Raw genomic sequence first — 13,699 nt, forward strand, 5'->3', positions numbered from 1 at the left:
GGCGAGCAAATCAGTTGGGCAAATACGCAACAATCACGAGACCGACCCGTGTGGCGAGGTTCGAAAGGAGATTTGCCACGCAAACGGAAGGGGACGCAGGAAACATTCCCCGTGGTTCTCTCTCCAGCGGAAGCTTTCGTGCAAATTCCTCGTTCCCAGAATTTATCGAGGCTTCGCTGGTGACCTTGTGCGCGAGGACCCCGCGTGCTGTGCTGTGTAGCACGCCATCAACCACTTACCGTATGTCTCGACGACGACGGCCGCATTCAGCTTCTCGGTGACGGAGTAGGACGCCGCACAGTAGTACGTTCCGGCCATCGATTCCTGGAGCGAGTTGAAGATTAACGCCAACGCCGTCCCACTGGCTATCGATTCGGTGTAGATCATGGGGGATGATTGGCCCGCTCTGGAAGAAGGAGAGGCAAGTGGTGAAATCAAGGTGGAACCTTGGGAGTGCGATATTAGACGGCGTTGAGAACCGTCAGTCACAGGGACACATTTATCAATGGCGTGGCGGCGGTGGCGACGTTGTCACCAAAGGGAAGTTGGTCATGTTAGCACGTACAGGGCAAGTTTTGGGGCCAGGGAGTTTTGTGAAGAAGTAGCAGAGCACAGGAGAGTGAGGTGTGTCCAGTGGTGATGAGGTAAAGAAGCGGTGGTGTATCGTTGCAGAAGAAGGTGCGCGCACGGTGCTATGGGACAAGATGCGAACAACGATTATGGCACCTTCAGTGTGGCACACCACCAATCTCTTTGCGACGGCTTTAGTGACACATACATACACTCGCACACAAACACCCATAACACGCACACGTACAACACATTTTGTAGCCATTTACCGCGTGCGTGCGTACGAGATGTGATTGCGCTACTAGAGATCCATCTATTCGACGAGCTGCGGAGGCATCCGGGAGGATGATGTTAGTTGCAACGTCAGCGAAAGCAGCATCAGCCGTTGGCAGCGGACACACTACTAAGCAGCCCCGCTGTATCGTCGGCCTCTTCACTGCAGAATTCCATGTTCACTTTATGTCAAAGGGATGTTTCTCTTCAAACCTACTACTAGCAGAGTAGAGCAGCACCGATGACTGGAGGAAATTGAGCAAATCAATCACTTCGCAATATGCTAATTACTTCACTGCACATGCCCCTGCAGGGATGGTTGTTCATATATCCCGCAGATACTTCAGCATTCAATGCAGGCGCGCGCTCGCTGCTCTGTGTCCGAGAATTGCAATCCTCTGCATCCGAGGGAAATATGTAGTGCATCGGATCGTCATGCGGATATGCAACATCATCCTGCACAACGGCAGATGCAGCATCGCTTGCGGTCATACTCAAACATAATTAGAAGTGCTCTGATTGATGCGCCACATCATTCATGCAATATTGCCGATGCTGTCGAGCTCATTTCGAGGATGTTTCATGTAAATCCCGATACAGGGGAGTGTGTTCCCACCACAACGTGCACAATCAAATACCAAAGGCAGGAATTAGCTGACCAAGCCAATACAGAACACAAACTAACAACACAACAAGCTACAAGAGCTCGGTTGGTCTAGCGACAAGGTAATACAATTAGCTCTCGCTGGCGCTACATCTTCTCGGTATGCACCACATTCGCATCATCGGTTCTGCGAGAATGAAGACAGATGGAGTTCGCCACAGAGCCAGCCACTCTGCTGACTTTCCCATGTGACTATACTAAATGTGGAGCGATGTGATTGTAAGCGAAAGAGACCCCAGGGAGAGCCCACATGCATTGGAATCTCATGCGACCGCGTGCCCCAATCTGAACCGTTTCTCTACAACTGTGCACATTGCAACTGTCGTCCGAGCGAAACATGCAACTAACTACCACGTGCTGCTGCTGCTGCTGTGGCTGATGATGAGAGCGCAGTGCTGAATGAGTGTGCGCCCGATTTTTGGGGCGCTCTATGAATGGATGTAATCAAACTCTGTTCAACGCTAGTCATGATGATGCAGTATGGAATTCGAGGAGGAGTTGGTTACACTTTTCAGCAACATTTCAGAAACATTGGAAATGGCGGGACGATGGCGTGCGCTTTGCAATCGCTTGTATGTGTTTATAGATCTGATCCAAATGCAATCCAAATGAAGCAGTCGAGTGGACTAGAGAGACGACCTCCTCTCTCGGTGCATGGTAGTGCATGGTCGTTATCAACTGTTTATTTGTTTTACAGATCATTCTCCGGTTACCGGATGTTACTACCTCGAGAATGTGAAAATAGCACCGCGACTTTGTGGCCGCTCGCGATGCCTTTTCGATGGAAAAGTGCATTTACACTAGATATTTACAGATCTCGGCGACGGCGACGGTCTGAAACTACTGCATCCACAACATTAGTGTAGTAAAAAGCCAGCAGCTCGTTCTCTCATGTAATGCACGATAGAAGTGTTTCACAAGTGAAAGAATTAATTACATTTTAGGGAGCTTGGAATACTCGTTAATACAAAGAAAAGTGGCCCCGTGTCTCGCGGATGATGTTTTGCACAGCTTTTATTAACAAATGACGGAGGAGCGAGCAACAGAATGCGTAAAATCACAAAATTTGGGTTAAAAGAACGAACTCAAACGAACTAAATTAATATGCAGATAATAGAGTACAACGGGGGGGCTAGTAGTGAGGCGCAATCATCATTCACCTAGTAAAGGGCGTACGGGTGGAGAGAAAGAAAACGAAAACTTACTTCATCGGAAGCCTACGACCTTTCGAATCATATAAGGGAGAATAAAGGTTCATCCTAAAGTTCAGAGAGAGAAGAGGTAAATCAGCGAAGAAAAAAAACAAACAAATAGAGACAGTTAACGGTTAAACTCATACAAGCGATGGAGATTTTCGTAACAACAAAAAAACCAAAAGTGAAGAATGCTCGGAATGTAGCAAACGTCCGTCATAAGTTTCCCATTCAACATTGCAAAACATTCATTAAATCTCTTGCGGAGAAAACACATTTAACAAATGCGCCATTGCTTCCATGCGTCATACACGTTACTTTAGAATCTATCCAGAGGTTCTCTTCCGCAAAACTTTGGAAACAATCAGGAGTGGGATCGTAAAATGTAAATATAGTTGCAGTTCCCCAAAAAAAAAAAAAACATTCGACACAGTTGGCTATACTTACGGTTTCGGCAGGATGGTCATGTTGCGATTGTCGTTCCATCTGAGATCGGAGATGAGATTGGTGTCCGGTACGTCGGGGCGACAGGTCAGCAGCAGCGAGTTGCCAACCGGTTTGCGCTGTACCGACGATGAGGGTAGTATCTGTAAACTGGGCTGCTTTTGGCGCTGGCAATCGGCGGTTCCTGGAGAGAAAAAAAAATGACAAAGAAGGAAAATCCCAGGATCAGTAAATTTGCTCTATAACTCAGATATGTAGCGTTCGGTGGATTAGGAATCTGACAGTAGCTTGTCAGAAAGTCAGTGTGATGTGTCAGGGATTCGTTTGCGTCGAATGAATGAAAGGATTTGTGCAACTGCATTGCACTCAGAGGAAGACCCTGAATGATCCTGGGGATCACACACTATGACGATGATGTCGTGGTGAAGTTATGAGAATTTCAGCAACATCACGCAACGCTTCAGATGAAAATGTTATCAAGATGTATTCGGAGGAGCCACTCTTATCTGCAGCATCTTCTTTCCCTCTCCCTCGTGCCACGGGGATTGTGTTTAACAGAGTGCCACACCGTGGAAAGGGATTACACTCCCCACTCTTCCCCTGCAAGACCAGAGAGCAACGAAGCAAAAGGTTGTGGAAGATGCAAATAATGATGCCACAAACAAATCACACAGTTTGTGCGCGGAGCCCGCAATATGTCGGATTATTTCATGGCTTGGCGGCGATGGAGTTTCCGTTGAAATTCACATTTGAACTAACAGTGCAGGGATGAAGTAGAAGATGAGAGAACTAGCAAAGGACACATCGTGGATTCGAGGGCGAGTTTCATAGTAGCAAAGAGCAGTTTCAATTTTAATACCGTTTCGTCTTTATGGTTTTCAGAAGCGTCGAGATGAGTCAATATAGAATTTTTGATGCGAGAAATAGCTTGGCTGGGAGTTTTGACGCAAAACATCGCAAACAACTCAATTTTATTTACACAATATGCACCGTAGGATCCGAAATGTGTTTTCCTCATTTGTTGCACATAAACACGAATCCCTTCTAACTGCTTTCGCTATCCTCATACACCATCATCTCGTGAAGCCAGTCGAAACATTTCATAAACTTCATAACCGTTTCATCCAAGATCTTATCCTCCTCCATTCGAAACATCCATTTTACACTCTGCTGCACCCCCGAGAAATGGTATATGCATCGGACAGAGGGTTGTCACGGCTATTTCACGACACACAGGAATCCCTTCCCTACCATCTCCTCTATCTCGCCGGTTGAGTTCTCTCGCTCGGCAGCATCATTAATTGCATCCCTCGCAAGATGCCAATCGGTTGCCATTTTGGCAGTCGGCCTCGGCTAAATGGCCACTGCGCGCTGCTCTGCTTTGCCATCCAGTTTATTAAGGTTATTAGGAGGCAGAGCTCATTCGTCCCAATCTGCTGCTGCTGCTGCACACCATCATCGTCATCATCATTCCAAAGCGGTGAGGTGATGCACAAAAACACACCATCATCACGCGCTCGGTGCGGCGGTAGCAGCTGCAGCATAGATTGCACATTTTATGCTGCAAACAGCGCATTGACTGCGATTCGCGTGTGTCGCCATGGAAACATCAACTCCGTGGTGGATAATGATGATGCTCCGGCTGCTGCGTTAGGCCCGTAAAATGGTCTAATAGCTATTACGCGACAAGTCAGCCGCTGCTTGGTATGCAATGAAGCCTTTCCTCTCCTCTTCCTCTCCAGGCCAGGCGGATAAACGGATGTAATGTGGCATTTAATGTTCCACGAGAAAATGATCATTGGCAATACACACGCGCGACACCGTCACGCGTCACGAAGCTGTCGTTAAATCACCAAAATCCGACCACCATTTTCGCCGCCGTCGCCGCCCTTTTTGGGGGTTGCCGATGGTAATGACACATCAAGACCCTGGCGTTTCCTGCTTCGAGGAGGGGGAGAAGAGCGAATCACCGTAGGAACTTTTCACACAACTTCACCGCCACCAATGATCTTTCCTCCTCCTTCTTCTTCTGCTGATCAACGCACGATGATCCGAAGGTAAGTAAGTCATGAGAGAGGCGACAGAACCGGCCTTCGGGGTCCTTTTTTGATGAATTTACGATAACGGTTCTATATGGGTGTGTTGGAACATTTTATGGCGCCTCATAAAATCTCTTGCATCCTTCCACTGGACACAACTACCCCGCCCTTGGGCCACTTCACCTTAAACCTGGCGCCTAAACCAAAAATGGCGATCGCTTCGAATGTCGGTTGTCGGCGGAACGGGAGAACACGTCGATTGACGTGACGTGGCCTCCGTGGTACGTGGGGATTAACCGCCGCCCAGCAGGAATACCTCAAATGTTGAAGGAAGGGGGACAAGGGATTTAGTTTACGATGGGCCCGAGATTCGGTGTCAATTAAATTTTATTTTATGCCCAGCAACACATAAAACTGTTGTGTATTAATTTTTTACCTCACCGTCACTTATCGACGACGCGCTGCTAGGCGCCACAAGAAGTGGGCACTTGGGGGGATGAAGGCGTTCGCATTCTGATTGCCCACAATTCACACTCCCAACCAGAAGCTAAGGCTAAATCGTCGTATGCTGCACACACGACACGAGCCCATTCGTATTTGACCATTAAAAGGGCCCAAAGCATTATACGTATTACGATATATGGCGGCGGCCGTGTTTCGTAGGAATATGGAGAGGAAAAGCATCGTAAAATCAATCCAACTATGGACTTTACAAACACATTTCCCCACAGAACCTACCGATGGAATTCAAGAGTGAGGTGGGGGACCCTTACTGGTCACAGCATAGGTTTTATGGTTCATTTAACATACCGGCTAACACTTAATATAATTTCCATAATCCTTCTTTTCCTCCGTTTACCCTCCCCCTTACATTAAAACATATGTAAATAGAACTTCATTTCAAATTCAAACAAGATTAGAACCGGTAGCCCTCTCCCTTTTTCCTTGTAGCGTTGCTACTGTTAGTCTGCGAATCAATATGCTGCTGGTTCCTTTCTGAAAAAAAAATCCGATAAAATTCGGAAGGAGCACAACAACCATCCATTACACTCTCTGTCAACCGACACTTGATATATGATCCCTGAAGCAGCAGCAGCAGCAGCAGCAGAAGCAGACATCGACGACGACTACGACCGTCTGTGGCATTTACAACGCGCGAAGAATGTGAAGAAGATCGAACCACGAAAAAAAAGTGTAACTATCCGATGATGGTGGCGCGCACGCATCGTATGCTCTGGCTGGCTATGCTACTGAACTGGCAACCGATTTTCCCCCGTTTTTATTTCGTGATGCTCGACCACCATCTTTGCAAAAGCAGCTCTATCCTCGGCTCGGCATCACTGAACAGACAGCCGGTGGAGTGTGCTGCGGGGTACACTACGTACACAGATTATGAATAGCTAACCATTATGGACACACACAACAGCCAGCAGCCACGGAACGGGGGGCGATTGACGCTAAAAACTCATCTGTCGCTGGTAAAGTGGACCGTCGACGTGGCCTTTTTGGATTGAAGAACGCGCGCGCTCGGAGTCTGGGGCTTGGTTGTGAATCCGCCGCCTCTGATCTGATGCCACAGTAACCACTGCCGCGAGCTGACTAGCATGTGCTGCCTCTGCTGTTGAATTCAAAAAGTCAAACCACCAAATGCGGATGAAATGAACAGAAGGAGAGAGAGAGGGGAATAAGGTTCGGGTGTTGTTGTCCTTCTGATAGCCACAAAACGTACTCTGTACTCCGGTGAAAACACACGCGAGGAAAGTGCATCGAATTATGTGCTCCGCTTGGTGGTCCCTCCTCTCTACTCGCCGTGAGGGATATCTTCTGTTATCCCTCGCAGAGTAGCAGCGAATGTATGCAATTAGGTTGTGTTGTACCACCATCGAGTGTGCTTTTTTATGAATTCATGTTACCACGCCGACTATGTTGTTGTCAACCAACGCTACGTAGGGTAGACACTCTACACATGTGCCTAGCAGGCACGCTGGGGATCCACTCTTACGTGACGTGACAGAAAGACCAACAAACGCAGCAAATGGAACGGATCCACCAAAAAGGGGCATCCCGGGAATCCATCCTACAACGGGGACCAGACCAACACTCTTCCTCCTCCTGTCAAAGTGCAGATGGATGAAAAGGATACGCGCGTCCACACACAGGCAGGCAGGCACGCAGACTCATCCAAACAACGAGATACGACCGACGTATGCCGTCATCCCTTTGACCAGAGAACACAACAATGTCGCCAAAAAACAGGACATATTGCAGAGCATGGTCAAGTCGAATCGAAAAAAAGGGGAAGCAAAGACAAAGAAAGATCAATCGGAGAGCGTATTGTCCACCTCCTCCATCCTTGTCTACAGTGTCGCAAACTAGTCGAGAGCAAACATGAACTCATATTGACAGCTGTGTCCCCCCGCTGCTCCGTTCTTTGGAGTTGTAGACACGAGTTGACGTGACTAAAATTAAATTTGAATTCTAGAGAACTTACACGAACTGTGTCCGTCCGTACGTTCCCCGCTTGTGATCAATCAGGCTTAACACAAACGCATACTAAAACCTCCATCAAGGACTCACTACCAAGAAGAAGTGATGCATACCGGAACACAGATTCCGATACGCTCTGCTGTATCCGAAGCTTTTCGGGTGTGTTGTTGGCCTGGTGTCCCAACATTCCCGGGGTACACAATCGATATCGTCGAAGCAGCGATAGTCGCAAGTACGGCGCCAGTAGCAGCCTAGTGTATTAATTTTGGTGCTGATCGATGTCGGAGCAATAATGATGGATTTGTCCACTCTTGAAACTCTATCACTCCATCCTTTCCATTTTTTATGCTATTTGAAGGAATGTTTCCATCGAGCGCGCTCCAGCCATCAATTCCCATTTGGGGAGCTTGGAAATCCGGGAGCGGAATATCCGTGGACAATTTTATGGGACCATCATTTCGCGCTTCACTTCCCACAGAAACAGAGAACAATGTGGCGCGTTACACGAAGTGACAGGATCTTCCCCTTCCTCACAATCCACACACTCGTCCTCGTCGTCGTCCATTCCGATGGAGCACAAAATCTGACAGCTGAAAGGCGAACGAAACAATCTATCAGACCGGGAGCAGCAGAGCCAGTGCGCTGCCGAATATCTCGTGGGATCGTAGGAACAAACAGAGATCTCGCAGTAGTAATCGCAATCATGGTGTAGCTACACGGCTTATCTGTCACTCAGCTTTTGCTCCTCAGACAGGTCCCGGGTTTTTGGGGGATTTTTTTTCCCCTGTCCTGCCTGAGATGCACAGTATTGCTCGGGGTTTTGGGGCATTTTAGCACTTCCCCCCACCAGGGGGATAACTAGCACATAAGCTTTTTGCTGGGGGTGTTTGACTTTCGCTTTTGGAGCACTGTCACATGATGGTTTTGTGATTTTAATTTGGTTGGAGCACTGGAGCCTACTATCAGTAGACCGCGATTGGGCCCCTCCAAATCCTCCTTGGGCCCACGAATTTAATGGCAAATTAAATGGAGCGCAAGCATGAAGCGACAAACGGCACACACTTCCCCATCGAATGTCACGCTACACTGCACCGTCCCTTCATCATAAATTATCATTTACACAGCACGATAGTGCACAAAATGGTGCATTGATGCGCGTGCTGTACGCCTTTGCTTTCTGGTGTGATCGGTCAACCAATCAGGCGGCAGAGTGAGTGGTAGGAACATTTATCATATTATACACAACCAGTTGCACGCACCACAATGAATGGCGAGCGAAGGTGTTGATGGGAGGCTGAGTTAATAAAAAAGAGTAGTAAATGAATAAATATTGATCTGTTAAATGTGATATTCACTCTCCCGCGCTCGGTGTTCTCAATGGAATGGTGGCGCAAGTGATAAATTAAGTATTTAAATTGGATTAAAAGAGGGGCAATGGGATGATGAAGAACTTTAATCGCGAATTCTCACCGCGAAATTAATGAGATCTCAATTGACGCCAAACAATATCCTTTCGAGTGTGTCCAAACATCAGATGCACTTCACGAAGGATATTGTGCATCGATCGATCACGCAGCGAAGATCTAGAGAAACTCATTTAGCTGACGCCGCGCTCCCACACGTTGCGTTTCCTAATTTCCATTTATCTTAGCGAACGTAATTAATCAGACCAAATCAAACTGAAGAAGGAGGACGCATTGTATTGCGCGAGTTGTTTCATTAACGCAAGGCAGCGTGTGAAGCTCATCCGCAACGAGGAGGATTGTGTGGAATGCATTTTCAATTATAAACCCGTCCCACTCACCAAAATTGAATTGATTACTCATCCGAGTGGCAACAAATAAATTGAGATGCTGCTGCAGCAGCTCAAAAGTAATGCACTGCGTGCTTCAATGAGAAAGCACACCAGCAGGACCATCGGATTGGTATGTATCGCCGTAATCGCCTTGTGGTGGTACCCTACGCGTTGCATTTCAAATCGAGAATCAAACGGTAGAATGGAGCGCTTCTTTTCACGCTACAGATCGTTGCATGACTGTGCAAAAGGTGTAGAACAACGGCAGTTGTTCCAGAGTGCGCTCGCTTTATCCAATCAAGCACAGAAGACAGCGAACAATGATTACAATTGCATTACCGCGCGCTCGGATACTAAAAATCCATCCTGTCAACACTGACAGAAGACAATTGCCCGTGCTTGTGCTTTGTCAGTAGCAGGGGAGACCACAAGATACAACACACCTTTCTTCAGCACTGGAGAAGGAGAAGAGAGTTCACTTTCTTGCACACACGCTGTCGATGTGCATTTTTGGGGATTTTCTTTTTTCGATTTAGAAACTCTCTACCAGCACATTCACCTCCGTTGCAAACACTAAGTTGCTGGCTCATTTTTAAGGATTAGCCAGTAGACGACACCACCAACGTGTGCTCACATCTACCCTTCATCTACCCTCCACTAGAAGCATACACAGGAGTAGAGAACCGAACGCCAGGTATAGCGCACCAAGGACCAAGCTTTCGAAACGAAATCTAAGCTTCTACTCAGCGGTACGCTACTAGAGAAGCTCCGTTGCATTCCACCTCTAGCTCGGTGCTACCGTGCGTGCGGTGGTGGAGGTTCGAGACGTAGAGTAAATCGTTCATTGATCCGAGTGTGTGCTTCCCGGCCTGCTGTGTGTCATCATCAAAGAACGGAGCCTCTCTGTGGCACCGAGGAACCGACGGGAATGTGAGGAAAAATCTCGTCGCAAAAAGAGATCCTTGTGCATCCTTCCGGACTAATGAACGTGCTCAATGAGAGTATCGAACGATCACCGTCGTGCTGGGATGTGAAGAACGCAGCACAGGTCCTCTTTCTCTTATGTTTGCTATAAAGCTCACCTCATAGAAGGGCTCGCTGTTGCTGCTGCTGCTCGCTGCTGTTGAGCACCTGACACGCACAGTGTATTGAACGTCGTCTCTAAAGCACACGATGTGAGAGTCTACTGCTCGTTGAACCATTTATTTCACGGATTAAAGCATTAGAGAGCTCGGATGGAACACGTTGTGTAATGAATTAGCGACCGTTCCAGCAGACACTGCGCTCTAGCGATTGATGTAGCGGCGAACAGGGGATTCTTCCTTCTCTCTTCGATAAGACTCCACACAACAGGAAGGATATTGTTGTGGCATCATGTTGCGTTCCAGTTGTGGTCGATGAGAGAACCTAAGAGTTGTACAGAGACAGCAGCCACCACTAAAAGTCTTGGCAGCAGCACCAGAGCGCAGCGGCAACTTGCCAAGATGCCAGCCCACAAAATCGATCGATCATTGGCCACTGAAATCATCAATTTACGGTCTCGGGGTCCAGCTCTTCCTGCTCCTAAAATACATCAACCAAGTGGCCGCCTTCGACCCAACGGACAATTCCTCTTCTTCCGGTTTGGGAAGAGCAAACGATCCAAACTGTGGCTAATGATAACTCAATTTCGCGGTATCGAACGATTCTCGATGGACTGCGCTCTACGTGTGCTATCTATCCAGATGTGCACTTTGCCGGAATCGGAGGAAGGAATCGACATCTACTTTTAGAATGGGCCCTACGGGAAGAGCCCGTCAGCCATCATTCAGTTATCATGATTTTCCTCCAGGACACCATCATGGACGCTGCGCTGCTGGTGGCCATCTGTATTCTTCGGACATTCGTAGTCTTCTTTCTCCAGAGAATCCAAAAGGCTGCTACTGTTGCTGCTGCTGCTGTTTGCGATACGAGCGAAGCGAGGAATTCTCCCCTCGAGGAGGAATGCTATCTATAGGTACCCGATATGCCAGAGAGATGGAAAGCCGCCGCCGCCAGTGATGCAGCTCTATTTTCGGGGCGCTTTGACGAGCGGAAAACATATTTGATGGGCGTCCCCCGTCCCGGTCCCCAGTCTCACATTTAAACGATGGCCACAATTTACCCCGCGGAGACACGGAGACGTTGTCCGACGGAATGGCCAGTTTGGAAATACCGAAAGGGAACACGGAGAGGGTCACGAAATAATTGCGCCATTGAGCCGCAGCCAGACAACGCCGCACAGCGAGCAGATTGACGGTTCCCCGGAGGGAATTTAAAGGTTTTCCCATTCCCCAATTTCCACCTCCAGCAACAACAGCAACAACAACAGCAGCAGCATCATCAGCAGTCGAAGGAATGACGCTAGAGAGAGAGAATGACGGTCGTCGTCGTCGTTTGGTTCACCGATTGGAGGAAGACACGGAGTGAAAGTGCGAAGGGAAAGTTAATTTCCAACGTGGCGCTCCGTTAGGTGAACACGCACAAGAAGAAGAAGAAGATGAAGGGAGCGCACACGTTCAAGAACCGGAACCGAATCGAAGCGCGATGACTTTCTTCGCTCACGCTTCGAGAAGATACTGGCGCTTCCTCGCTGCCGGCAGTAGCACCACTTCGTTCTGACGCACAGTTTAGAGACCAAAGGATGGTGTTTCTCGACTTGAAGAGCTCAGAGAATACCTTCTGTTCGCCCCACCTGCGCCACTGATAAAGAATGTCCCAAGAAGAAACGCTACGAAATAGTTTAACATTAAGGTCGATGGCGGCGGTTTATCGGCCTCCGGTTTTATGCGTGCGCACATTAGAAAAGGCTGAAAATGGCCAGTGCGTGTGCGAGTTGCTCCTGTATTCGACCGGGAGAGGGAATGGAATGTTAGGCGTTTCAACTATTCGTGGGTAAATGTCCACAACCAATGTCGGTGCTGGTGCTGTTGCGTATAACTCCTTGGCCATGGCACGTGTTAGAGGAATGTAACGCTTGAATGTGATCCAAAGTTTTGAAGTAGAACAAGAACCCATGAATTACTAGTAAAAAAAAAAGGACGAAAGAATCACTGGAACCGATCTTCTTTACAATTTTTCCGTTCCGCTCGTGTGCTCAGAAGGACATAAGAAAAACGTTTGACAAAACAGCTTCCATCCATAAATAACTAACGCAATTCGTCATGCTGCTGCTGCTGCTGCTGCTGACGATGAGGGTCATGCAAAATAGATTTTCTAAACAAATTTCCCTCTCCAGCACAGCTCTGCTGGCCAGAAGAGATGACCCCGAAGAGACATGCCACGACAATGGGGGGGAGGACTTGTCATTTCCGTTTGAAGAAGGTTTTGTTATCGAATGGGGGAGCTCTAGAATAGCGAGCGCGCGACCCATCGCTCGTTGAGATGATCACCGTCATCATTATCATTCGTCGTCATCGTCATCGCGCGTCTTATCCTTTTCATTTGCCAAGAGATTTGACCTTTGTCCCTTCTTTTTCCCACTCAGATACACAAACAGTGATACTGGGTCACCCAGTTTTGTGTCGTCAAAAGCAGCAGCACTCCACGGAAGGAGCGTCGCGAAAGGACCATTGTCCTCGGTACTACTGATGCTCGGGTCCCAGACTTCTATATTGTCCAGCGATCCTTCTTCACAAGGATACACGCGAAAGGAAAATGAAAATCATTCTCATAATAGCACCATGATGATGGCCGGTGGAATGTGTTTGCGATATTATTTTATGCACAGCAAAATATTCAATAAACTGGATGAACGATGAAGCTGTGGCACTTGAGAGAGGAGAGCGGGCCTCTCTTTAATCCGCGAAGCGAAGCCGCTTTTCCTTCCACAATTCGTCGGGCAAATGAAGGTCACCAGCGCCTACTAGAAGGCAGTCCAGGCTAGGCCAGGCCAGACCAAACCGGCAGCGGCTGCGCATGATTGATTAATGAGTTACTCGGAGCGAAGCAGAAAGAACCGGCATCTTATATCTCTATTGCTTGACTCATTTCTTGCCTTCTTGTTGGCGAAGAGGAAACCACCAATCGCCCGCATTTTTGTGCAAATCCATCAGTTACGCGATCGTTCCGGATCACCGCCGCACACACTTCTCTTGCAACGCATCATTTGATCATTAGCATAATGCGAAAAGCCCCCGGATCTGGTCCACTTGGTGTATCGAATTGCGATTTGTTTGTAATCCGAGGCAGGTGGACCACCATACAAACAACTTCT

General features: G+C 48.1%; 1 protein-coding gene across 10 annotated transcripts in view; it reads right to left on the reverse strand.

Annotated features, from left to right (window-relative positions):
- LOC126573151 (fasciclin-2) overlaps window positions 1–13,699 on the reverse strand; it is a 59,958-nt gene that overhangs the window by 18,250 nt on the left and 28,009 nt on the right. For 8 of the 10 annotated variants that reach the window (XM_050233059.1, XM_050233061.1, XM_050233058.1 and 5 more), the window contains exons 3-5: window positions 3,148–3,328; window positions 2,713–2,766; window positions 240–406 (exon numbers count right to left, since the gene is read on the reverse strand). In XM_050233059.1, the coding sequence (XP_050089016.1) occupies window positions 240–406; window positions 2,713–2,766; window positions 3,148–3,328 (402 nt within the window). The remainder of the gene's footprint in view (window positions 1–239; window positions 407–2,712; window positions 2,767–3,147; window positions 3,329–13,699) is intronic. The other 2 variants (XM_050233066.1, XM_050233067.1) reach the window with 1 other exon arrangement.

Source organism: Anopheles aquasalis, chromosome 2 (genome assembly GCF_943734665.1).
Source record: "Anopheles aquasalis chromosome 2, idAnoAquaMG_Q_19, whole genome shotgun sequence".
Classification (NCBI taxonomy): Eukaryota; Metazoa; Arthropoda; class Insecta; order Diptera; family Culicidae; genus Anopheles; species Anopheles aquasalis.